The sequence below is a fragment of the Miniopterus natalensis genome, chromosome X (assembly GCF_054644295.1).
Source record: "Miniopterus natalensis isolate mMinNat1 chromosome X, mMinNat1.hap1, whole genome shotgun sequence".
Taxonomy (NCBI): domain Eukaryota; kingdom Metazoa; phylum Chordata; class Mammalia; order Chiroptera; family Miniopteridae; genus Miniopterus; species Miniopterus natalensis.
In genome coordinates, this window is record NC_142103.1 from 97,711,014 (window position 1) to 97,734,844 (window position 23,831).

Genomic DNA, 23,831 nt, shown 5'->3' on the forward strand with positions numbered 1-23,831 from the left:
AGATGTATGGAGAAGTGTGCTTGTATAGCCACATTTTCTGTATCACTAATGGGTATGAGAAAGTCAATGCTTTCTTTTCTTCTAATTTAAATGTTGCAGTTTTCGAAGTTATTTGTCATTGACGAAAATAGGTTTTGCCCCTTGGTTTTATAGTCGATGGTTCAAAATAAAATCAAGTAGTAATAACTCTCTTAGATTTGTCAGTAGCCAGTCGACAAGTGGATGGCTAAAGGTTGCTCGTGACATGACTTGGAGAGACATGCCTTGGCCCCCAACCATTTAGGACCAGGTGAAGATTGGCCTTGGTTGTTCTCGCTTGAAGTCTATTATCAGACTTTGAAGAGCTCTGTCGTACTTCCTTTCTCCTTAGAGTTTGAGGTTAAGTCAAGATATCGATGAATATTTAGAGGGTAGTTGATCATTCGAGCTGTCTTTGCTTGTAGGATCACGCCTTAAAGAGTGGTCCTTCAGCTAGAAATGCCTTTGTCTGAAAGATAAGTAAGCAGTCGGGTGGTTGTAATGGAAGCCCTAGGCCAGGGTTGTTGCCTGTGAGGTGGGCTGTTCATTTTACCGTTACTTCCTTCGCCCTAACGCCACTGAATTCTGAACTTTTCTTGCTGGTGGGAATAATTTTTAGACACATTATAATGGGTTGCCTCCCTGCCTCTTGAGATGTTTGCAGATACGTGATGGCCCTAGAATAAATTAAACCCAGACCTAGTGCTTTAAACTCTGGAATATGATGCCACTGAAATATTTTATAGAATGAAATGAACGTGTGGGTGATACACAAGCAAATGATTCGTAAACTGTTGATGAAGTTATAGTAGAAAAATGATTTAGAAACATGTGTTTTATGCCAATGATATGAAAATGCTAGACTATGTCAGTTATAACCGACACTTTTTTTGATAACAGTTGAGGAGGACATAGCTGGAAAACAAACCACCGAGGGACCTTCTGAGCAAAATCTATCTGATGTTGCTCCTCTCTCTCCTAAGCTCCCCAAAACAGAGATGCATGCCTCTCAAGGTAAATAGTGTTTACATGTCCCAGGATTGGGAAGAAATATTCCTTCTATGCCACTTACATATGCTCCTGTGGTTTTAAAACATTTTCTGAACGTATTTGAAATAGCTCGTTAAAAGTCTTAGTCCAGTAAGTCCAGTGTTTGGGCTTCCTCAGAGGCGGTTTGTATTGACATTTGTTTTTCCCTGTGTAGGGGCCATACTTTTCCGTATCGCTGAAAGTCTCCTCACGTTTCAGTGGAAAACTGGGCCTTTTAAAATGGTATAATGCAGTAACTGCCATCGTTAGATGTCCTCCCCTTCTGCAGGGCGTATTGTTGCTGGTGCTGTTTGGTTAGTGATTTTCCTAGACTAGTGGAATGACATTTCCTGGACAACTTTTGCCATGCGTGTCCACTGAAGTCTTCTCAGTTGTCTTAGTGGCCAGCTAGTGATTGGACAGGGATTTCCTTCAACGCCTGGGAGTGGTGTGTGTCCCCGCCTTTGCCAGGAGTCTTGTGTGTGTGTGTGTGTGTGTGTGTGTGTGTGTGCGCGTTGGGAGTCACCTTCAAAACTCCAGCAGGCAGTTTACAAGTCTGCTTTGTGCAGAGTATGAAGGTCGTCAAGTAAATGAGAGATGAGGGCCACCACTACGTTGCTGAGCATGCATAAGACCGTCTAGATTGCCAGCAATATCTCAGTGCTTTTCACCCGAATGGATATCTATTCTCCAGGTTTTCCTTTCAGGCGTTTTGGATAGCTTCTTTTGGGCCCCAACTGGTACTGCCGCCTCAGGCAGCTGCAAGGTCAGAGGATTGCCAATAGCTGCTCAGAGAGAGCCGGTTCTGATTCAGGGGAAATAAAACAAGGCCTGATATCACAGATTGTCGGTTATGTGCAAGGTCGCTCAAATTGTCATCGTTTCCCAGTGTGGGGCTGTTGGACAGCTCCAGACCCATCGTGTCCTGTCCAGTGATGGCTAGGCTGCTGGTTTTCATAGCTAGTATACTTGCAAAGGTGTTTGTTTGCAAGTGTGCTCCCAAAGTAGGGTGAAGGGCATGGCAGTGGGGACGCTAAAATGCCTCAGACTTTGCTATTCTTTCTTGCGTTAAGTCACTTTTTGCTGAACAAATGATTTTTGGATTGTTGTGATCTTTTAGTCAGCATCCAGAGCTTTGGAAAAGTGGATTTTGCCAGTGTTTTTGTTATTTGGGTGCAGGCGTGGATTTTCAGAAGTCCTCAGTCAGTTGCCCTGGCAGTGCCTCTCTATGATGACTTTTCAAAGTGGGAGTTTGAAAATAATCTGGAGTTTTCTAGTTGTCTCAGCAGCAACAGCTTTAAGCTGCAGCGTAGTATAATACCCAGCAGCAGAAATCAAGAGTCAACATCATGCTTGTAGCAGCACCAGATAGATAGCAGACCATACACCAGTTTCATAAACGTTTCTTGGAGAAAGCGTTACAAGTAAAAGAGAACCAAAGACTTTTTGTAGTCTTGCTAAGATTCTGCGGACGGCAAAGATGTATGGAGAAGTGTGCTTGTATAGCCACATTTTCTGTATCACTAATGGGTATGAGAAAGTCAATGCTTTCTTTTCTTCTAATTTAAATGTTGCAGTTTTCGAAGTTATTTGTCATTGACGAAAATAGGTTTTGCCCCTTGGTTTTATAGTCGATGGTTCAAAATAAAATCAAGTAGTAATAACTCTCTTAGATTTGTCAGTAGCCAGTCGACAAGTGGATGGCTAAAGGTTGCTCGTGACATGACTTGGAGAGACATGCCTTGGCCCCCAACCATTTAGGACCAGGTGAAGATTGGCCTTGGTTGTTCTCGCTTGAAGTCTATTATCAGACTTTGAAGAGCTCTGTCGTACTTCCTTTCTCCTTAGAGTTTGAGGTTAAGTCAAGATACCGATGAATATTTAGAGGGTAGTTGATCATTCGAGCTGTCTTTGCTTGTAGGATCACGCCTTAAAGAGTGGTCCTTCAGCTAGAAATGCCTTTGTCTGAAAGATAAGTAAGCAGTCGGGTGGTTGTAATGGAAGCCCTAGGCCAGGGTTGTTGCCTGTGAGGTGGGCTGTTCATTTTACCGTTACTTCCATCGCCCTAACGCCACTGAATTCTGAACTTTTCTTGCTGGTGGGAATAATTTTTAGACACATTATAATGGGTTGCCTCCCTGCCTCTTGAGATGTTTGCAGATACGTGATGGCCCTAGAATAAATTAAACCCAGACCTAGTGCTTTAAACTCTGGAATATGATGCCACTGAAATATTTTATAGAATGAAATGAACGTGTGGGTGATACACAAGCAAATGATTCGTAAACTGTTGATGAAGTTATAGTAGAAAAATGATTTAGAAACATGTGTTTTATGCCAATGATATGAAAATGCTAGACTATGTCAGTTATAACCGACACTTTTTTTGATAACAGTTGAGGAGGACATAGCTGGAAAACAAACCACCGAGGGACCTTCTGAGCAAAATCTATCTGATGTTGCTCCTCTCTCTCCTAAGCTCCCCAAAACAGAGATGCATGCCTCTCAAGGTAAATAGTGTTTACATGTCCCAGGATTGGGAAGAAATATTCCTTCTATGCCACTTACATATGCTCCTGTGGTTTTAAAACATTTTCTGAACGTATTTGAAATAGCTCGTTAAAAGTCTTAGTCCAGTAAGTCCAGTGTTTGGGCTTCCTCAGAGGCGGTTTGTATTGACATTTGTTTTTCCCTGTGTAGGGGCCATACTTTTCCGTATCGCTGAAAGTCTCCTCACGTTTCAGTGGAAAACTGGGCCTTTTAAAATGGTATAATGCAGTAACTGCCATCGTTAGATGTCCTCCCCTTCTGCAGGGCGTATTGTTGCTGGTGCTGTTTGGTTAGTGATTTTCCTAGACTAGTGGAATGACATTTCCTGGACAACTTTTGCCATGCGTGTCCACTGAAGTCTTCTCAGTTGTCTTAGTGGCCAGCTAGTGATTGGACAGGGATTTCCTTCAACGCCTGGGAGTGGTGTGTGTCCCCGCCTTTGCCAGGAGTCTTGTGTGTGTGTGTGTGTGTGTGTGTGTGTGTGTGTGTGTGTGCGCGTTGGGAGTCACCTTCAAAACTCCAGCAGGCAGTTTACAAGTCTGCTTTGTGCAGAGTATGAAGGTCGTCAAGTAAATGAGAGATGAGGGCCACCACTACGTTGCTGAGCATGCATAAGACCGTCTAGATTGCCAGCAATATCTCAGTGCTTTTCACCCGAATGGATATCTATTCTCCAGGTTTTCCTTTCAGGCGTTTTGGATAGCTTCTTTTGGGCCCCAACTGGTACTGCCGCCTCAGGCAGCTGCAAGGTCAGAGGATTGCCAATAGCTGCTCAGAGAGAGCCGGTTCTGATTCAGGTGAAATAAAACAAGGCCTGATATCACAGATTGTTGGTTATGTGCAAGGTCGCTCAAACTGTCATCGTTTCCCAGTGTGGGGCTGTTGGACAGCTCCAGACCCATCGTGTCCTGTCCAGTGATGGCTAGGCTGCTGGTTTTCATAGCTAGTATACTTGCAAAGGTGTTTGTTTGCAAGTGTGCTCCCAAAGTAGGGTGAAGGGCATGGCAGTGGGGACGCTAAAATGCCTCAGACTTTGCTATTCTTTCTTGCGTTAAGTCACTTTTTGCTGAACAAATGATTTTTGGATTGTTGTGATCTTTTAGTCAGCATCCAGAGCTTTGGAAAAGTGGATTTTGCCAGTGTTTTTGTTATTTGGGTGCAGGCGTGGATTTTCAGAAGTCCTCAGTCAGTTGCCCTGGCAGTGCCTCTCTATGATGACTTTTCAAAGTGGGAGTTTGAAAATAATCTGGAGTTTTCTAGTTGTCTCAGCAGCAACAGCTTTAAGCTGCAGCGTAGTATAATACCCAGCAGCAGAAATCAAGAGTCAACATCATGCTTGTAGCAGCACCAGATAGATAGCAGACCATACACCAGTTTCATAAACGTTTCTTGGAGAAAGCGTTACAAGTAAAAGAGAACCAAAGACTTTTTGTAGTCTTGCTAAGATTCTGCGGACGGCAAAGATGTATGGAGAAGTGTGCTTGTATAGCCACATTTTCTGTATCACTAATGGGTATGAGAAAGTCAATGCTTTCTTTTCTTCTAATTTAAATGTTGCAGTTTTCGAAGTTATTTGTCATTGACGAAAATAGGTTTTGCCCCTTGGTTTTATAGTCGATGGTTCAAAATAAAATCAAGTAGTAATAACTCTCTTAGATTTGTCAGTAGCCAGTCGACAAGTGGATGGCTAAAGGTTGCTCGTGACATGACTTGGAGAGACATGCCTTGGCCCCCAACCATTTAGGACCAGGTGAAGATTGGCCTTGGTTGTTCTCGCTTGAAGTCTATTATCAGACTTTGAAGAGCTCTGTCGTACTTCCTTTCTCCTTAGAGTTTGAGGTTAAGTCAAGATATCGATGAATATTTAGAGGGTAGTTGATCATTCGAGCTGTCTTTGCTTGTAGGATCACGCCTTAAAGAGTGGTCCTTCAGCTAGAAATGCCTTTGTCTGAAAGATAAGTAAGCAGTCGGGTGGTTGTAATGGAAGCCCTAGGCCAGGGTTGTTGCCTGTGAGGTGGGCTGTTCATTTTACCGTTACTTCCTTCGCCCTAACGCCACTGAATTCTGAACTTTTCTTGCTGGTGGGAATAATTTTTAGACACATTATAATGGGTTGCCTCCCTGCCTCTTGAGATGTTTGCAGATACGTGATGGCCCTAGAATAAATTAAACCCAGACCTAGTGCTTTAAACTCTGGAATATGATGCCACTGAAATATTTTATAGAATGAAATGAACGTGTGGGTGATACACAAGCAAATGATTCGTAAACTGTTGATGAAGTTATAGTAGAAAAATGATTTAGAAACATGTGTTTTATGCCAATGATATGAAAATGCTAGACTATGTCAGTTATAACCGACACTTTTTTTGATAACAGTTGAGGAGGACATAGCTGGAAAACAAACCACCGAGGGACCTTCTGAGCAAAATCTATCTGATGTTGCTCCTCTCTCTCCTAAGCTCCCCAAAACAGAGATGCATGCCTCTCAAGGTAAATAGTGTTTACATGTCCCAGGATTGGGAAGAAATATTCCTTCTATGCCACTTACATATGCTCCTGTGGTTTTAAAACATTTTCTGAACGTATTTGAAATAGCTCGTTAAAAGTCTTAGTCCAGTAAGTCCAGTGTTTGGGCTTCCTCAGAGGCGGTTTGTATTGACATTTGTTTTTCCCTGTGTAGGGGCCATACTTTTCCGTATCGCTGAAAGTCTCCTCACGTTTCAGTGGAAAACTGGGCCTTTTAAAATGGTATAATGCAGTAACTGCCATCGTTAGATGTCCTCCCCTTCTGCAGGGCGTATTGTTGCTGGTGCTGTTTGGTTAGTGATTTTCCTAGACTAGTGGAATGACATTTCCTGGACAACTTTTGCCATGCGTGTCCACTGAAGTCTTCTCAGTTGTCTTAGTGGCCAGCTAGTGATTGGACAGGGATTTCCTTCAACGCCTGGAAGTGGTGTGTGTCCCCGCCTTTGCCAGGAGTCTTGTGTGTGTGTGTGTGTGTGTGTGTGTGTGTGTGCGTTGGGAGTCACCTTCAAAACTCCAGCAGGCAGTTTACAAGTCTGCTTTGTGCAGAGTATGAAGGTCGTCAAGTAAATGAGAGATGAGGGCCACCACTACGTTGCTGAGCATGCATAAGACCGTCTAGATTGCCAGCAATATCTCAGTGCTTTTCACCCGAATGGATATCTATTCTCCAGGTTTTCCTTTCAGGCGTTTTGGATAGCTTCTTTTGGGCCCCAACTGGTACTGCCGCCTCAGGCAGCTGCAAGGTCAGAGGATTGCCAATAGCTGCTCAGAGAGAGCCGGTTCTGATTCAGGTGAAATAAAACAAGGCCTGATATCACAGATTGTCGGTTATGTGCAAGGTCGCTCAAATTGTCATCGTTTCCCAGTGTGGGGCTGTTGGACAGCTCCAGACCCATCGTGTCCTGTCCAGTGATGGCTAAGCTGCTGGTTTTCATAGCTAGTATACTTGCAAAGGTGTTTGTTTGCAAGTGTGCTCCCAAAGTAGGGTGAAGGGCATGGCAGTGGGGACGCTAAAATGCCTCAGACTTTGCTATTCTTTCTTGCGTTAAGTCACTTTTTGCTGAACAAATGATTTTTGGATTGTTGTGATCTTTTAGTCAGCATCCAGAGCTTTGGAAAAGTGGATTTTGCCAGTGTTTTTGTTATTTGGGTGCAGGCGTGGATTTTCAGAAGTCCTCAGTCAGTTGCCCTGGCAGTGCCTCTCTATGATGACTTTTCAAAGTGGGAGTTTGAAAATAATCTGGAGTTTTCTAGTTGTCTCAGCAGCAACAGCTTTAAGCTGCAGCGTAGTATAATACCCAGCAGCAGAAATCAAGAGTCAACATCATGCTTGTAGCAGCACCAGATAGATAGCAGACCATACACCAGTTTCATAAACGTTTCTTGGAGAAAGCGTTACAAGTAAAAGAGAACCAAAGACTTTTTGTAGTCTTGCTAAGATTCTGCGGACAGCAAAGATGTATGGAGAAGTGTGCTTGTATAGCCACATTTTCTGTATCACTAATGGGTATGAGAAAGTCAATGCTTTCTTTTCTTCTAATTTAAATGTTGCAGTTTTCGAAGTTATTTGTCATTGACGAAAATAGGTTTTGCCCCTTGGTTTTATAGTCGATGGTTCAAAATAAAATCAAGTAGTAATAACTCTCTTAGATTTGTCAGTAGCCAGTCGACAAGTGGATGGCTAAAGGTTGCTCGTGACATGACTTGGAGAGACATGCCTTGGCCCCCAACCATTTAGGACCAGGTGAAGATTGGCCTTGGTTGTTCTCGCTTGAAGTCTATTATCAGACTTTGAAGAGCTCTGTCGTACTTCCTTTCTCCTTAGAGTTTGAGGTTAAGTCAAGATACCGATGAATATTTAGAGGGTAGTTGATCATTCGAGCTGTCTTTGCTTGTAGGATCACGCCTTAAAGAGTGGTCCTTCAGCTAGAAATGCCTTTGTCTGAAAGATAAGTAAGCAGTCGGGTGGTTGTAATGGAAGCCCTAGGCCAGGGTTGTTGCCTGTGAGGTGGGCTGTTCATTTTACCGTTACTTCCATCGCCCTAACGCCACTGAATTCTGAACTTTTCTTGCTGGTGGGAATAATTTTTAGACACATTATAATGGGTTGCCTCCCTGCCTCTTGAGATGTTTGCAGATACGTGATGGCCCTAGAATAAATTAAACCCAGACCTAGTGCTTTAAACTCTGGAATATGATGCCACTGAAATATTTTATAGAATGAAATGAACGTGTGGGTGATACACAAGCAAATGATTCGTAAACTGTTGATGAAGTTATAGTAGAAAAATGATTTAGAAACATGTGTTTTATGCCAATGATATGAAAATGCTAGACTATGTCAGTTATAACCGACACTTTTTTTGATAACAGTTGAGGAGGACATAGCTGGAAAACAAACCACCGAGGGACCTTCTGAGCAAAATCTATCTGATGTTGCTCCTCTCTCTCCTAAGCTCCCCAAAACAGAGATGCATGCCTCTCAAGGTAAATAGTGTTTACATGTCCCAGGATTGGGAAGAAATATTCCTTCTATGCCACTTACATATGCTCCTGTGGTTTTAAAACATTTTCTGAACGTATTTGAAATAGCTCGTTAAAAGTCTTAGTCCAGTAAGTCCAGTGTTTGGGCTTCCTCAGAGGCGGTTTGTATTGACATTTGTTTTTCCCTGTGTAGGGGCCATACTTTTCCGTATCGCTGAAAGTCTCCTCACGTTTCAGTGGAAAACTGGGCCTTTTAAAATGGTATAATGCAGTAACTGCCATCGTTAGATGTCCTCCCCTTCTGCAGGGCGTATTGTTGCTGGTGCTGTTTGGTTAGTGATTTTCCTAGACTAGTGGAATGACATTTCCTGGACAACTTTTGCCATGCGTGTCCACTGAAGTCTTCTCAGTTGTCTTAGTGGCCAGCTAGTGATTGGACAGGGATTTCCTTCAACGCCTGGAAGTGGTGTGTGTCCCCGCCTTTGCCAGGAGTCTTGTGTGTGTGTGTGTGTGTGTGTGTGTGTGTGTGCGTTGGGAGTCACCTTCAAAACTCCAGCAGGCAGTTTACAAGTCTGCTTTGTGCAGAGTATGAAGGTCGTCAAGTAAATGAGAGATGAGGGCCACCACTACGTTGCTGAGCATGCATAAGACCGTCTAGATTGCCAGCAATATCTCAGTGCTTTTCACCCGAATGGATATCTATTCTCCAGGTTTTCCTTTCAGGCGTTTTGGATAGCTTCTTTTGGGCCCCAACTGGTACTGCCGCCTCAGGCAGCTGCAAGGTCAGAGGATTGCCAATAGCTGCTCAGAGAGAGCCGGTTCTGATTCAGGTGAAATAAAACAAGGCCTGATATCACAGATTGTCGGTTATGTGCAAGGTCGCTCAAATTGTCATCGTTTCCCAGTGTGGGGCTGTTGGACAGCTCCAGACCCATCGTGTCCTGTCCAGTGATGGCTAAGCTGCTGGTTTTCATAGCTAGTATACTTGCAAAGGTGTTTGTTTGCAAGTGTGCTCCCAAAGTAGGGTGAAGGGCATGGCAGTGGGGACGCTAAAATGCCTCAGACTTTGCTATTCTTTCTTGCGTTAAGTCACTTTTTGCTGAACAAATGATTTTTGGATTGTTGTGATCTTTTAGTCAGCATCCAGAGCTTTGGAAAAGTGGATTTTGCCAGTGTTTTTGTTATTTGGGTGCAGGCGTGGATTTTCAGAAGTCCTCAGTCAGTTGCCCTGGCAGTGCCTCTCTATGATGACTTTTCAAAATGGGAGTTTGAAAATAATCTGGAGTTTTCTAGTTGTCTCAGCAGCAACAGCTTTAAGCTGCAGCGTAGTATAATACCCAGCAGCAGAAATCAAGAGTCAACATCATGCTTGTAGCAGCACCAGATAGATAGCAGACCATACACCAGTTTCATAAACGTTTCTTGGAGAAAGCGTTACAAGTAAAAGAGAACCAAAGACTTTTTGTAGTCTTGCTAAGATTCTGCGGACGGCAAAGATGTATGGAGAAGTGTGCTTGTATAGCCACATTTTCTGTATCACTAATGGGTATGAGAAAGTCAATGCTTTCTTTTCTTCTAATTTAAATGTTGCAGTTTTCGAAGTTATTTGTCATTGACGAAAATAGGTTTTGCCCCTTGGTTTTATAGTTGATGGTTCAAAATAAAATCAAGTAGTAATAACTCTCTTAGATTTGTCAGTAGCCAGTCGACAAGTGGATGGCTAAAGGTTGCTCGTGACATGACTTGGAGAGACATGCCTTGGCCCCCAACCATTTAGGACCAGGTGAAGATTGGCCTTGGTTGTTCTCGCTTGAAGTCTATTATCAGACTTTGAAGAGCTCTGTCGTACTTCCTTTCTCCTTAGAGTTTGAGGTTAAGTCAAGATATCGATGAATATTTAGAGGGTAGTTGATCATTCGAGCTGTCTTTGCTTGTAGGATCACGCCTTAAAGAGTGGTCCTTCAGCTAGAAATGCCTTTGTCTGAAAGATAAGTAAGCAGTCGGGTGGTTGTAATGGAAGCCCTAGGCCAGGGTTGTTGCCTGTGAGGTGGGCTGTTCATTTTACCGTTACTTCCTTCGCCCTAACGCCACTGAATTCTGAACTTTTCTTGCTGGTGGGAATAATTTTTAGACACATTATAATGGGTTGCCTCCCTGCCTCTTGAGATGTTTGCAGATACGTGATGGCCCTAGAATAAATTAAACCCAGACCTAGTGCTTTAAACTCTGGAATATGATGCCACTGAAATATTTTATAGAATGAAATGAACGTGTGGGTGATACACAAGCAAATGATTCGTAAACTGTTGATGAAGTTATAGTAGAAAAATGATTTAGAAACATGTGTTTTATGCCAATGATATGAAAATGCTAGACTATGTCAGTTATAACCGACACTTTTTTTGATAACAGTTGAGGAGGACATAGCTGGAAAACAAACCACCGAGGGACCTTCTGAGCAAAATCTATCTGATGTTGCTCCTCTCTCTCCTAAGCTCCCCAAAACAGAGATGCATGCCTCTCAAGGTAAATAGTGTTTACATGTCCCAGGATTGGGAAGAAATATTCCTTCTATGCCACTTACATATGCTCCTGTGGTTTTAAAACATTTTCTGAACGTATTTGAAATAGCTCGTTAAAAGTCTTAGTCCAGTAAGTCCAGTGTTTGGGCTTCCTCAGAGGCGGTTTGTATTGACATTTGTTTTTCCCTGTGTAGGGGCCATACTTTTCCGTATCGCTGAAAGTCTCCTCACGTTTCAGTGGAAAACTGGGCCTTTTAAAATGGTATAATGCAGTAACTGCCATCGTTAGATGTCCTCCCCTTCTGCAGGGCGTATTGTTGCTGGTGCTGTTTGGTTAGTGATTTTCCTAGACTAGTGGAATGACATTTCCTGGACAACTTTTGCCATGCGTGTCCACTGAAGTCTTCTCAGTTGTCTTAGTGGCCAGCTAGTGATTGGACAGGGATTTCCTTCAACGCCTGGGAGTGGTGTGTGTCCCCGCCTTTGCCAGGAGTCTTGTGTGTGTGTGTGTGTGTGTGTGTGTGTGTGTGTGTGCGCGTTGGGAGTCACCTTCAAAACTCCAGCAGGCAGTTTACAAGTCTGCTTTGTGCAGAGTATGAAGGTCGTCAAGTAAATGAGAGATGAGGGCCACCACTACGTTGCTGAGCATGCATAAGACCGTCTAGATTGCCAGCAATATCTCAGTGCTTTTCACCCGAATGGATATCTATTCTCCAGGTTTTCCTTTCAGGCGTTTTGGATAGCTTCTTTTGGGCCCCAACTGGTACTGCCGCCTCAGGCAGCTGCAAGGTCAGAGGATTGCCAATAGCTGCTCAGAGAGAGCCGGTTCTGATTCAGGTGAAATAAAACAAGGCCTGATATCACAGATTGTCGGTTATGTGCAAGGTCGCTCAAATTGTCATCGTTTCCCAGTGTGGGGCTGTTGGACAGCTCCAGACCCATCGTGTCCTGTCCAGTGATGGCTAGGCTGCTGGTTTTCATAGCTAGTATACTTGCAAAGGTGTTTGTTTGCAAGTGTGCTCCCAAAGTAGGGTGAAGGGCATGGCAGTGGGGACGCTAAAATGCCTCAGACTTTGCTATTCTTTCTTGCGTTAAGTCACTTTTTGCTGAACAAATGATTTTTGGATTGTTGTGATCTTTTAGTCAGCATCCAGAGCTTTGGAAAAGTGGATTTTGCCAGTGTTTTTGTTATTTGGGTGCAGGCGTGGATTTTCAGAAGTCCTCAGTCAGTTGCCCTGGCAGTGCCTCTCTATGATGACTTTTCAAAGTGGGAGTTTGAAAATAATCTGGAGTTTTCTAGTTGTCTCAGCAGCAACAGCTTTAAGCTGCAGCGTAGTATAATACCCAGCAGCAGAAATCAAGAGTCAACATCATGCTTGTAGCAGCACCAGATAGATAGCAGACCATACACCAGTTTCATAAACGTTTCTTGGAGAAAGCGTTACAAGTAAAAGAGAACCAAAGACTTTTTGTAGTCTTGCTAAGATTCTGCGGACGGCAAAGATGTATGGAGAAGTGTGCTTGTATAGCCACATTTTCTGTATCACTAATGGGTATGAGAAAGTCAATGCTTTCTTTTCTTCTAATTTAAATGTTGCAGTTTTCGAAGTTATTTGTCATTGACGAAAATAGGTTTTGCCCCTTGGTTTTATAGTCGATGGTTCAAAATAAAATCAAGTAGTAATAACTCTCTTAGATTTGTCAGTAGCCAGTCGACAAGTGGATGGCTAAAGGTTGCTCGTGACATGACTTGGAGAGACATGCCTTGGCCCCCAACCATTTAGGACCAGGTGAAGATTGGCCTTGGTTGTTCTCGCTTGAAGTCTATTATCAGACTTTGAAGAGTTCTGTCGTACTTCCTTTCTCCTTAGAGTTTGAGGTTAAGTCAAGATATCGATGAATATTTAGAGGGTAGTTGATCATTCGAGCTGTCTTTGCTTGTAGGATCACGCCTTAAAGAGTGGTCCTTCAGCTAGAAATGCCTTTGTCTGAAAGATAAGTAAGCAGTCGGGTGGTTGTAATGGAAGCCCTAGGCCAGGGTTGTTGCCTGTGAGGTGGGCTGTTCATTTTACCGTTACTTCCTTCGCCCTAACGCCACTGAATTCTGAACTTTTCTTGCTGGTGGGAATAATTTTTAGACACATTATAATGGGTTGCCTCCCTGCCTCTTGAGATGTTTGCAGATACGTGATGGCCCTAGAATAAATTAAACCCAGACCTAGTGCTTTAAACTCTGGAATATGATGCCACTGAAATATTTTATAGAATGAAATGAACGTGTGGGTGATACACAAGCAAATGATTCGTAAACTGTTGATGAAGTTATAGTAGAAAAATGATTTAGAAACATGTGTTTTATGCCGATGATATGAAAATGCTAGACTATGTCAGTTATAACCGACACTTTTTTTGATAACAGTTGAGGAGGACATAGCTGGAAAACAAACCACCGAGGGACCTTCTGAGCAAAATCTATCTGATGTTGCTCCTCTCTCTCCTAAGCTCCCCAAAACAGAGATGCATGCCTCTCAAGGTAAATAGTGTTTACATGTCCCAGGATTGGGAAGAAATATTCCTTCTATGCCACTTACATATGCTCCTGTGGTTTTAAAACATTTTCTGAACGTATTTGAAATAGCTCGTTAAAAGTCTTAGTCCAGTAAGTCCAGTGTTTGGGCTTCCTCAGAGGCGGTTTGTATTGACATTTGTTTTTCCCTGTGTAGGGGCCATACTTTTCCGTATCGCTGAAAGTCTCCTCACGTTTCAGTGGAAAACTGGGCCTTTTAAAATGGTATAATGCAGTAACTGCCATCGTTAGATGTCCTCCCCTTCTGCAGGGCGTATTGTTGCTGGTGCTGTTTGGTTAGTGATTTTCCTAGACTAGTGGAATGACATTTCTTGGGCAACTTTTGCCATGCGTGTCCACTGAAGTCTTCTCAGTTGTCTTAGTGGCCAGCTAGTGATTGGACAGGGATTTCCTTCAACGCCTGGGAGTGGTGTGTGTCCCCGCCTTTGCCAGGAATCTTGTGTGTGTGTGTGTGTGTGTGTGTGTGTGTGTGTCTGTGTGTGTCTGTGTGTGTCTTTGTGTTGGGAGTCACCTTCAAAACTCCAGCAGGCAGTTTACAAGTCTGCTTTGTGCAGAGTATGAAGGTCGTCAAGTAAATGAGAGATGAGGGCCACCACTACGTTGCTGAGCATGCATAAGACCGTCTAGATTGCCAGCAGTATCTCAGTGCTTTTCACCCGAATGGATATCTATTCTCCAGGTTTTCCTTTCAGGCGTTTTGGATAGCTTCTTTTGGGCCCCAACTGGTACTGCCGCCTCAGGCAGCTGCAAGGTCAGAGGATTGCCAATAGCTGCTCAGAGGGAGTTGGTTCTGATTCAGGTGAAATAAAACAAGGCCTGATATCACAGATTTTCTGTTATCTGCAAGATTGCTGAAATTGCGATACTTTTTTGGGGTTGCTTTGTTGGAGAACTCCAAACCCATCCTGTCCTCTCCAGTGATGGCTAGGCTGTTGGTTTTCATAGCCAGTGTACTTGCCAAGGTATGTGTTTTCAAGTGTGCTGTATAGCTCGGATGAAGGGCGTGGTATTAGGGAAGCTTAAATTCCACAGAAGTACTATAGTTTCTGATGTTAATCCTTTTTTTCCTGCATAAATTCTGTTTGTATTGTTTTAATCTTTATTTACCATCCACAGTTTTATAAACGTGGATTTTGTCAATGTTTTTATTATTTTGAGAAACCCATGAATTTTCTGCAATCCTTAATCCATTTCCCTGGAAGTGCCTCTGTATGACGACTTTTTAAATGGGAGTTTGAAAATAATGTTGAGTTTTTAGTTATCTCTGTAGCAACAGATTTAAGGTGTAACGTATTATAAAACCCAGAAGCAGAAATCAAGAGTCAACCTTATGTTTGTATCAGCACCGGATAGTAGACTACACCAGTTTCATAAACTTTGCATACGGAAAGCATTACAAGTGAAAGAAAGGACTTTTTGTAATTTTGCTAAGATTCTGAGGAAACAAATATATATACAGAATTCTCTATTCAAAATTTCTATATCATTAAATGGGTATGAAAATGTCAATTATTTCTTTTATTTGAAATAATCTAGTAGTAGAAATATGTGTCATTAAAGAAAATATGTTTTGTCCGTTGTTTCTATTTTTAGTCGATAAAAATAAAATCAAGTGGTAATAGCTGTCTTAGATTTGTTAGAAGTCATTCAATAATTGCATGGCTACAGGTTGCTCATTAGGTGATTTTGAGAGGCATGCCTTGGCCCCCAACCATTTAGAAAGAGTTGAAGTTTGACTTTGCTTGTTCACTCTTGAGGTCTATTATCAGACTTTGAAGATTTCTCTCATACTTTCTTTTACCTTAGGGTTTGAGGTAAAATCAAGATATCGATGAATATTTAGAGTGTAATTGATCATTCAAATTGTCTTTGCTTGTAGGATCATGCCTTAAAGAGTGGTCCTTCAGCTAGAAATGCATTTGGTTGAATGAGAAATAACCAGTAGAATGGTCATAATGGTAGCCTTAAGCCAAGAATTTTGCCTATTGAATGGGCTGTTGTTTTTATCCTGTCTTCTCCTTAACTCCTCCGAATTCTGAACTTTTCTTACTCATGGGAACAATTTTGAGGCACATTATAATTGGTTGCCTCCCTGCGTCCTGAGACCTCTACAAATATGTAATTGCCTTAGAATATATAAAACCCTGACATAAAGCTTTTACCTCTTGAATATGTTGTCACTGAAATAATTAAGGTGAAATGAGCCCGTTGTTTATACAAGATGAAATAATTTATAAATAGTTGATGAAATCACAGATAAAAAAATGCGTTAGAAATAGCTGTGTTATTCCAATGGTATGAAAATTCTGTATATATTTTTTTTATAACTGACACTTTTTTGACAACAGTTGAAGAGGACATAGCCAAAAAACAAACCACCAAGCGACCTTCTGAGCAACCTCTATCTGATGTTGCTCCTCTCTCTCCTAAACTCCCCCGAACAGAGATGCATGCCTCTCAAGGTAAATAGTATTTACATGTCCCAGGAATGGGAAGAAATATTCATTCCATACCACTTACATGCTCTTGTATTTTTAAAAATTTTGTGAATGTACATAAAATAGCTTATTTAACATCTTAGTCTAGTCTAGTAAGTTCAGTGTCTGGGCTTCCTCAGAGGCTGTTTGTATTGACATTTGTTTTTCCCTGTGTATGCTGTATTCCTTTCTGTTTCTTTGCTTATGTCCCTATGTTTCAGTTGAAGTCTTGGAATTTTAAAATGATATAATGCAGTAACTCTGATCATTAGATTTCTTCCCCATCTGCAGGGCGTATTGTTGGTGGTTCTGTTTGTTTAGTGACATTCTGTGTCTTATTTTTGACTTTTCCTAGGCTAATTTTGTCTTCTATGACTACTGAAGTCTTCTCAGTTGTCTTAGTGGCCAGTTAATGATTGGAGAGGGATTTCTTAAATGCCAGCTATTGCTATGTCCCCCCTCCCTTTGCCAAGGTGTCTTATGTGTCTATGTGTTGGCAGTTACCTTCAATACTCTAGGAGGCAGTTTATAAGTCTCATTTGAATAGTCTGAAAGTTTTCAAGAAAATGAAAGATGAAGGCCTTCTCTACTTTTCTGAGCATGCATAAGGCCATCTAGAGTCCCAGGAATATTTCAGTGTTTTTCACCCTAATAAACATCTCATTTTCTAGGTTTTCCTTTTAAGCTTTTTGGCTTGCTTCTTATGTGCCCCAACTGGTATTGCTGTCTTAGGTGCTGCATTGTTAAGCAATTGCCAATAGCTGTTCAGACAGATCCAGTTCTGATTCAGGTGAAATAAAATGAGCCCTGAGATCAAGAGATTTTCAGTTATCTATAAGATTGCTCAAATTGAGATAGTTCTCTGGGGTTGGGGCTGTTATAGAGCTCCTAACTCATCCTGTCCTCTCCAGTGATGGCTAGGCTGCTGGTTTTCATAGCTAGTATACTTGCAAAGGTGTTTGTTTGCAAGTCTATTCCAAAACTTAGATGCTAAGGGCAGGGTATTAGGGATATTAAAATGCCATTGACTTTCCCATTTTTTAAAAAAATATATCTTTATTGATTTCAGAGAGAGGAAAGGAAAGAAAGAGAGAGACAGACAGATACATCAATGATGAGAAAGTCATTGATCAAGCCCGCAACCCAGGCATGTGCCCTGACCGGGAATCGAACCCTGATCGCCTGGATCCTAGGTTGACGGTCAACCGCTGAGCCACGCCCAGCTGGGCCCCATTCTTTCTTGACTCTAGTCACTTTTTGCTGAATAAATGATTTTTGGATTGCTGTAATCCTTTAGTTAATTTCCAGAGTTTTTGAAAAGCAGATTTTTTTAGTGTTTTCATTATTTTGATGAAAGCCAGGATTTTAATAATTTCTTAATCAGTCGCCTTGGAAGTCCCTCTCCATGATGGCTTTTTAAATGGTAATTTAAAAGATTATCTGGACCTTTCTAGTTATCTCTGCAGGGACAGTTTTCAGCTTGAGGTTGTTGTAATACCCAGTTGCAAAAATCAAGAGTCAATGTTATGTTTGTAGCAGCACCAGATAGTAGACCATACACCAGTTTCATAAACTTTTCATACAGGAAGTATTACAAGTAAAAGAGAACTAAAGACTTTTTCTAATCTCGCTAAGATTCTGAGGAAAATAAATACCTATGCAGAACTCTACTTGTATTCAAATTTTCTGTGTCATTAAATGGGTATGAGAATGTCAATTATTAATTTTCTTCTCATTTAAATGTTGTAATTTTAGAAATATTTTTCATTTCCTAAAATATGTTTTGCCCCTTGGTTTTATAGTCCATGATTCAAAATAAAATCAAGTAGTAATAACTTTCTTAGATTTGTCAGTAGTCAGTCAATTGACTAGATGGCTAAAAGTGGTTTATGAGATGATTTTGAGAGGCATACCTTCGCCCCCAACCATTTAGAACCAAGTGAAATTTGACCTTGGTTGTTCTCACTTAAGGTCTATTATCAGACTTTGAAGATTTCTATCATAGTGTCTTTTTCCTTTGAGTTTTAGATTAAATCAAGATATGGATTAATATTTAGAATGTAATTGATAATTTGAGTTGTCTTTTCTTTTAGGATCATGCCTTAAAGAGTGGTCCTTCAGCTAGAAATGCATTTGGTTGAATGATAGGTAACCAGTAGAGTGGTTGTAATGGCAACTCTAGGCCAGCGATATTGCCTGTGAAATGGGCTGTTCATTGTACCCTATCTTTTGCTTAACTCCTCTGAATTCTGAACTTTTCTTGCTCATGGGAACACATTTTAGACACATTATTATTGGTTGCCTTCCTGCCTCCTGAGATCTTTACAGATATGCCATGGCCCTAGAATAAATAAACCCAAGACATAATGATTTCAGCTCTTGAACATGATTTAACTAAAATATTTAATAAAATGAAATGCACATGTTTTTCTTACACTATTATATAATTTATAAATTGTTATGAAGTCATAGATTAAAAATGCCTTAGAAATAAGCGCTTTATGCCGATGATATGACAATGTAGAATATCTTAGTTATAACCAACACTTTTTTTTAAACAACAGTTGAGGAAGAGGTAACCAAAAAACAAACTACTAAGCGACCTTCTCATCAACTTCTCTCTGATGCTGCTCCTCTCTCTCCTAAGTTCCGCAAAACAGAGATGCATGCCTCTCAAGGTAAATAGTGTTTCCATGCCTCAGGACAGAGAAGAAAAGTAATTCTATACCACCATAATCTATAAATGATTATGCTCTTGGATTGTGGTGTTGAGGGTAGGGTGTATATTTTCATAATTTATTTGGCAAGTAAGCTATTTTTTTCACAGCTTTGTTGAGGACTTGATTCCCTTCTGAAAGACACAGTTGTTTTTTCCACTTATATTAAAAACAAACAGTTGCTGTAAAATTTTCATTCAGCTTTAACTGCTAAAAGCTGATAGAAAGAGGAATAGAACCTTGTACCTTTCTCCAGTGAAAGTTTTTTTAATTGAATTTATTGGGGTGACATTGATTTATAAAGTATACAGGTGTCAGTTATACAATTCTGTAATAGTTCTTCTGTATATTGTATTATATGTTTACCACCCCAGATCAATTCTTCTTACATGACCGTTCATACCCCCTTTTCCTTCTACCTCCTGCTACCCTTCTTCCCTGTGGCAGTCACCATGCGTGTTTTTTTTAAAGTTCTCCAATCCTGCAACTTTACAGAATTTGTCGATTAGTTCTTTTTTGGGGGGTTTAAGTCTCTTTTTTTAATTTGACACTATTACAGATGTCCCCCATTCCACCCCCCTTTCCTCTTCTCCATCCACCCCCTGCTCCCCCAGCCTTCTTCCAGTCCTCCCACCCCTCTTCCTTTTGAGATCTGTCTTCCTATCCAGTGAAAGTTTTAAGTGCCCAAGTAGTAAGCGAATTTTAGAAACCAATTGTGTGATCATATTATAACAAATAGTTTGATGATTAGTTGTGTGAATACTTTAGTGAGGCGTTAATAGCTTTGGTGGAAGGTCTGGTAAGGGATTGTTGCCGTGAGAATTGTAGGTGATGTCATAGAATAAATTTTGGTATCAGGACAGTGTCCATTACTATAAATACCAAGGAAGGTATGACCATATATTTTGTAGTAAAGATTTGTGGTTCATTATAGCATGGGTTAAGTGCACTGTTATTGGAGATTAGGAGATTTTTGACCTCTTAATAGTATTTGAACTGTAAGTCTTTTGAAGATAATCACATTTGTCTTTTTTCTTATAGAAGAACGTTTGTCTTCTGAGGGAAAAGGCATTACCAAGGACTCACCACTAAATCCAGACAATGCTTTGAATCCTGCCAGTGGAGATCCTATAATCACTGATACCGCAGTCTCCAAGAATTTTCCTGGTGGTGTGCCAGTCTCCTCAGGTTCAGCACTAGTGGATACATCATCTCCCCAGAGCGGTCCCCATGAATTCCAAATGCAGAAAAACAGTGAAGGTATATTTAAAAACAGTGATTTTAAATCAGTGTGTTTCTCTTTCCCCTTAAGTTTTCCATGTTCAGTAACAGCCCCTGAGAGTATCACATTGGAGAAAGTGCCAAGTTGAGGAAGTTGAGTCATGACTGTCAGGGCTAAGCCACTACAGATGCTAAAGATTTCCTCTGTGTAGATTGCCTCTGCTTTTAGAGTGACATTGTTTGCAGAGAGTCGGAAGATAGATGTTTATTCTATAAAGAGGTAGTGTACCCTTAATTTTTAGGAATTTTCACAGAATATGAGCTTTCAGAGACAGGCCTTCTTAGTAAAAGGCTCTGAAAGGCTGCCTCTAATGCTGAATAGTTTACTTCCAAATGTGTTCCTAACACTACCATGCCAAAATAGCCTGTATTTGGGCTTGAGAAGGCTATTTGCTGATCTTTCTAGGAGCAGAAAGACTAATAGTAATAACATTACTTTACTAGTAGATACTTAATAGTAATAAAAATCTTCAGTATCTTCATCACTATCTGATATTATGTGCCAGGCACATATGTTTTGCATAGCCTTATACATTACATCTTTATAATAATTTTTTGAGATGTAGGGTGCTGGTGAAAAATCTGAGTATTCACTTAACTAAAGTGAAAGTAGCTGGGCCAGTGTTGACCCCAGGCACTCTGGCTCCAGGTTCATACTCTTAACTGCTGTGCTGCTCATATCTCCAGAGAATAGGTAAGCATTTCACTTGGAAGCTGTCTAGAGGTGTCATTACTATTCTTTTCTTTAAGGTATTGGAACTGTTACTTAAAGCTGAATCTACCCCTGATTGCTGGTGATGCTCACACAAACTCCTGCCCTGCCCCATTGTTTGAATGAAATAGTTGATTTTTATTATAGGAAAGAAATTCAGTAACATTGTTGAGGATAAAATCAAATCACTTTCACTTTATTTCAGAAATATTTACTGATATCCTAGTATATGCAAGACACAGCTATTCAGAAAAAAAAACATGGCTGGACTTTTTTTCTTTTTTTACATAATTAGTTTGTTTCACATAATTATTTAAATAACACTAATGTAATGTTTGCAACCTTTTCTGATTCTTTCAAAGATACGGGCCTAAGTGAATTATTTTTCCATAATAGATTAAAAATAGATGCTCTTATAGATGTTCTGTTTTAATATAATATTACAGTTTTATACCAGAAATCATATCTTTACTTATAGTTTATCTGTAGTAATCTGTAAAACTAGCTACATGTTATTCAAGTTTACATATATACAATGGAATATTAGTCAGTCATAAAAAAAAAAATGTAATCTTACCATCTGCAATAACATGGATGGACCTGGATGGTATTGTGCTAAGTGAAACAAGTCAGACAGAGAAAGACAAAAACCATATGATTTCACTTACATGTGGAATATAAAAAAAAAAATAAATGAACAAACAAAACAGAAATGGACAACAACAACAAAAAATACATAACTGTATTCCCCCTGTGAATTACTGGATTGCTTGGTTGGAAAACTGCCTCACATTACCAATAGACTGAAAAACTACACCAGTAATCTGATTCAGTTTAGACATTTGTTCAGTATATCATAAGTCCATCTTTTGTCCCATTCATCATGTAAGATCACTGAAACTCCCTTATCACTCTAAAACACTGGAAGTGCTAGTAAATTAAAAATGGAAAAAAAGAAACAAGACATAACTATATCAGATTCTGTGACAGAAACTAGAGATACCACAAAACGTAAGTTAATTTGGTGGTATGAGTCACCTTGCCAATACATGTATGTTAAATTGAATCTTTCTTGAGTTAAAGACTTTTCTGTCTAAATTATGAGAATTCCTTAGGCATGACATGGTCTGCACCATCATCATTTTTACCTCAGTTGATTCAGCTCAGTAGCATTTCTTGGTAGGTATGACCAACATTTTTATCTCTGACAAGTGGAAGAGGAAGATATATTTTAGTAAAGAGATTTTATTTCATATCAAAGTTGTGATATTGAAAAAGAAAGTAAATAAAATTCTAGGCCACATACAGAAAATTAACCATTGTAAGTTCTTTTATCTTCTGTTTTCTTTGCCATTGCCATAAGTAAATACTCAAAATGTCCCTGAAGTGGCCAGAGTCCAGATAATAGAAAAAAAAAAGGTACGCCTTTGGCTAATTCATGCAAAAAAGGTCAAATTTGTATTGACAGTTTGTGATTAGAGACACAATATAAATCTTCCTAGCAAATTATACAATATACAGATGATGTATTGTAGAATTGTATATCCAAAACCTATATAATTTTATTAACCAATGTAACCCCAATAAATTCAATTAAAAAAAATAAAAACCCACTTCTGTTATTACACACTATAGAGAGTTGAGTGCTCTGGTTGAGAAAATGAACACTTGTCTAGTCACAGAAATTTCAGTATGACTTAGTGAACATCACAGCTAAAACTTTTTGAGGTATGAGCATTTCAATTGTTTCATGTCTCAGTTACATATTTTTTCAACATAAAAACCTTCAACCAAAATATCTGTTACTATGCATTTAAACTTGAAAGAGGTATTCAATATTAAATACCTCAATATAATATTAAAGTTACTTCTGACCTAGCTAAGCAGAAAATAATCTTGTTTTCTTCAAAATTCAGATAAGCATTTGAGCTTTGTGAGACAGGAGTTTAAAGAATAAAGTAATGCTAAAAATGTTTATTTTGGCATGTCCACATGGCAGAGATTTAGCAAAAGAACTAATTCAGTTCTTTTCAAAGATAGCGGGTTTTTTGAAATTCATTGGTTAAAGTGAATAAATTTAAGCAATTATAAATTTGGGGAATTTCCATTGTATTTAACTAGTAAACTCAATCTAGACAGATCAACAAGAGGAATTCATTGAAATACTTAAAGAGAGTAATAGATTAGCTTAGTTTAACCCAATTTAACCCAAATAACAGATCTTTTGCTGTATTTGCCTGTGACCAAAGAGACCTTGGATTGCTCAGTCTGTTTTATGAGCTTTGAAGCTTTACAGTAACTTCTGAAGCTGCTGCTGTCATTCGTGGGCAGTCAGATGGGACACTCATGGGTACCCATACTCATGTCATCTTTATCTAAGCTTTCACTGAATTTTACACTTGGAGTCCTGGGTCCTTCCTGGGGTACCTAACAGATGGTTCCAGGAATGAGATCATTACTCCCTACTTAACATCTCTTCTTTCAGGAAAATGATCAGGTCAAGTATGATTTGTCTTTTTTCCCCCCATTGAAGCTCCAAGTTATATAGCTGTACCTGACCCCAGTGTCCTGAAGCAAGGCTTCTCTAAAGACCCTTCAACCTGGTGTGTGGATGAAGTGATACAGTTTATGAAACATAAAGATCCTCAGATATCAGGCCCCCTCGCCGACCTCTTCAGGCAACATGTAATGTATCTTTTGATCCGGTTTTCCTGCCTTTGAATGACCTCTGTGGAGGCTCTTCAGTTGGATGCTGATTAGTGTGGATGGTGGGGAACCCTATCAACTGATTTTTCTATATGTGAGAAAGGTTACCTTGCTCAAAGTTAGATCCTTAAGTGATAGAGGCTGGATCTGTGCTTTAAATGTGTACTCGAGTACCTAAAATACTACAAATCTTCAAGTTCTCAAGAGAAGATGATTCAG

General features: G+C 40.2%; 1 protein-coding gene across 1 annotated transcript in view; it reads left to right on the forward strand.

Annotated features, from left to right (window-relative positions):
• Window positions 1–23,831, forward strand: part of SCML2 (Scm polycomb group protein like 2) — a 127,716-nt gene that overhangs the window by 101,319 nt on the left and 2,566 nt on the right. Inside the window, exons 12-15 of the mRNA XM_087813443.1 lie at window positions 16,068–16,181; window positions 18,761–18,874; window positions 19,955–20,173; window positions 23,440–23,591. Coding sequence (XP_087669569.1) covers window positions 16,068–16,181; window positions 18,761–18,874; window positions 19,955–20,173; window positions 23,440–23,591 — 599 coding nt within the window. The remainder of the gene's footprint in view (window positions 1–16,067; window positions 16,182–18,760; window positions 18,875–19,954; window positions 20,174–23,439; window positions 23,592–23,831) is intronic.